This window comes from Bison bison, unplaced genomic scaffold, assembly GCF_000754665.1.
Source record: "Bison bison bison isolate TAMUID 2011002044 unplaced genomic scaffold, Bison_UMD1.0 scf7180017864444, whole genome shotgun sequence".
Taxonomy (NCBI): domain Eukaryota; kingdom Metazoa; phylum Chordata; class Mammalia; order Artiodactyla; family Bovidae; genus Bison; species Bison bison.
In genome coordinates, this window is record NW_011495006.1 from 50587 (window position 1) to 51359 (window position 773).

The 773-nt window shown below is 66.9% G+C and overlaps 1 protein-coding gene across 1 annotated transcript in view; it reads left to right on the forward strand.

Annotated features, from left to right (window-relative positions):
• ARC (activity-regulated cytoskeleton-associated protein) overlaps nucleotides 1-773 on the forward strand; it is a 7564-nt gene that overhangs the window by 6459 nt on the left and 332 nt on the right. Inside the window, exon 5 of the mRNA XM_010858813.1 lies at nucleotides 7-768. Coding sequence (XP_010857115.1) covers nucleotides 7-768 — 762 coding nt within the window. The remainder of the gene's footprint in view (nucleotides 1-6; nucleotides 769-773) is intronic.

The window sequence follows — 773 nt, forward strand, 5'->3', positions numbered from 1 at the left end:
GGTAAGTGCCGGGCGGAGATGCTGGAGCACGTGCGGAGGACCCACCGGCACCTGCTCGCTGAAGTGTCCAAGCAGGTGGAGCGGGAGCTGAAGGGGCTGCACCGGTCCGTGGGCAAGCTGGAGAGCAACCTGGATGGGTACGTGCCCACCAGCGACTCGCAGCGCTGGAAGAAGTCCATCAAGGCCTGCCTGAGCCGCTGCCAGGAGACCATCGCCAACCTGGAGCGCTGGGTCAAGCGGGAGATGCACGTGTGGCGGGAGGTCTTCTACCGGCTGGAGAGGTGGGCTGACCGCCTGGAGTCCGGGGGCGGCAAGTACCCGGTGGGCAGCGACCCAGCGCGCCACACCGTCTCCGTGGGCGTCGGGGGTCCCGAGAGCTACTGCCAGGAGGCAGACAACTACGACTACACTGTCAGCCCCTATGCCATTACCTCTCCACCGGCTGCCGGCCAGCTGCCTGGGCAGGAGGAAGTGGAAGCCCAGCAGTACCCGCCCTGGGGGCCGGGGGAGGACGGGCAGCTGAGCCCGGGCGTGGCCACGCAGGTCTTCGAGGACCCGCGGGAGTCCACCCACCTGGAGGACTACCTGCGCCAGGTGGGTGGCTCCGAGGAGTACTGGCTGTCTCAGATCCAGAACCACATGAACGGGCCGGCCAAGAAGTGGTGGGAGTTCAAGCAGGGCTCGGTGAAGAACTGGGTGGAGTTCAAGAAGGAGTTCCTGCAGTACAGCGAGGGCACGCTGTCCCGGGAGGCCATCCAGCGGGAGTTGGACCT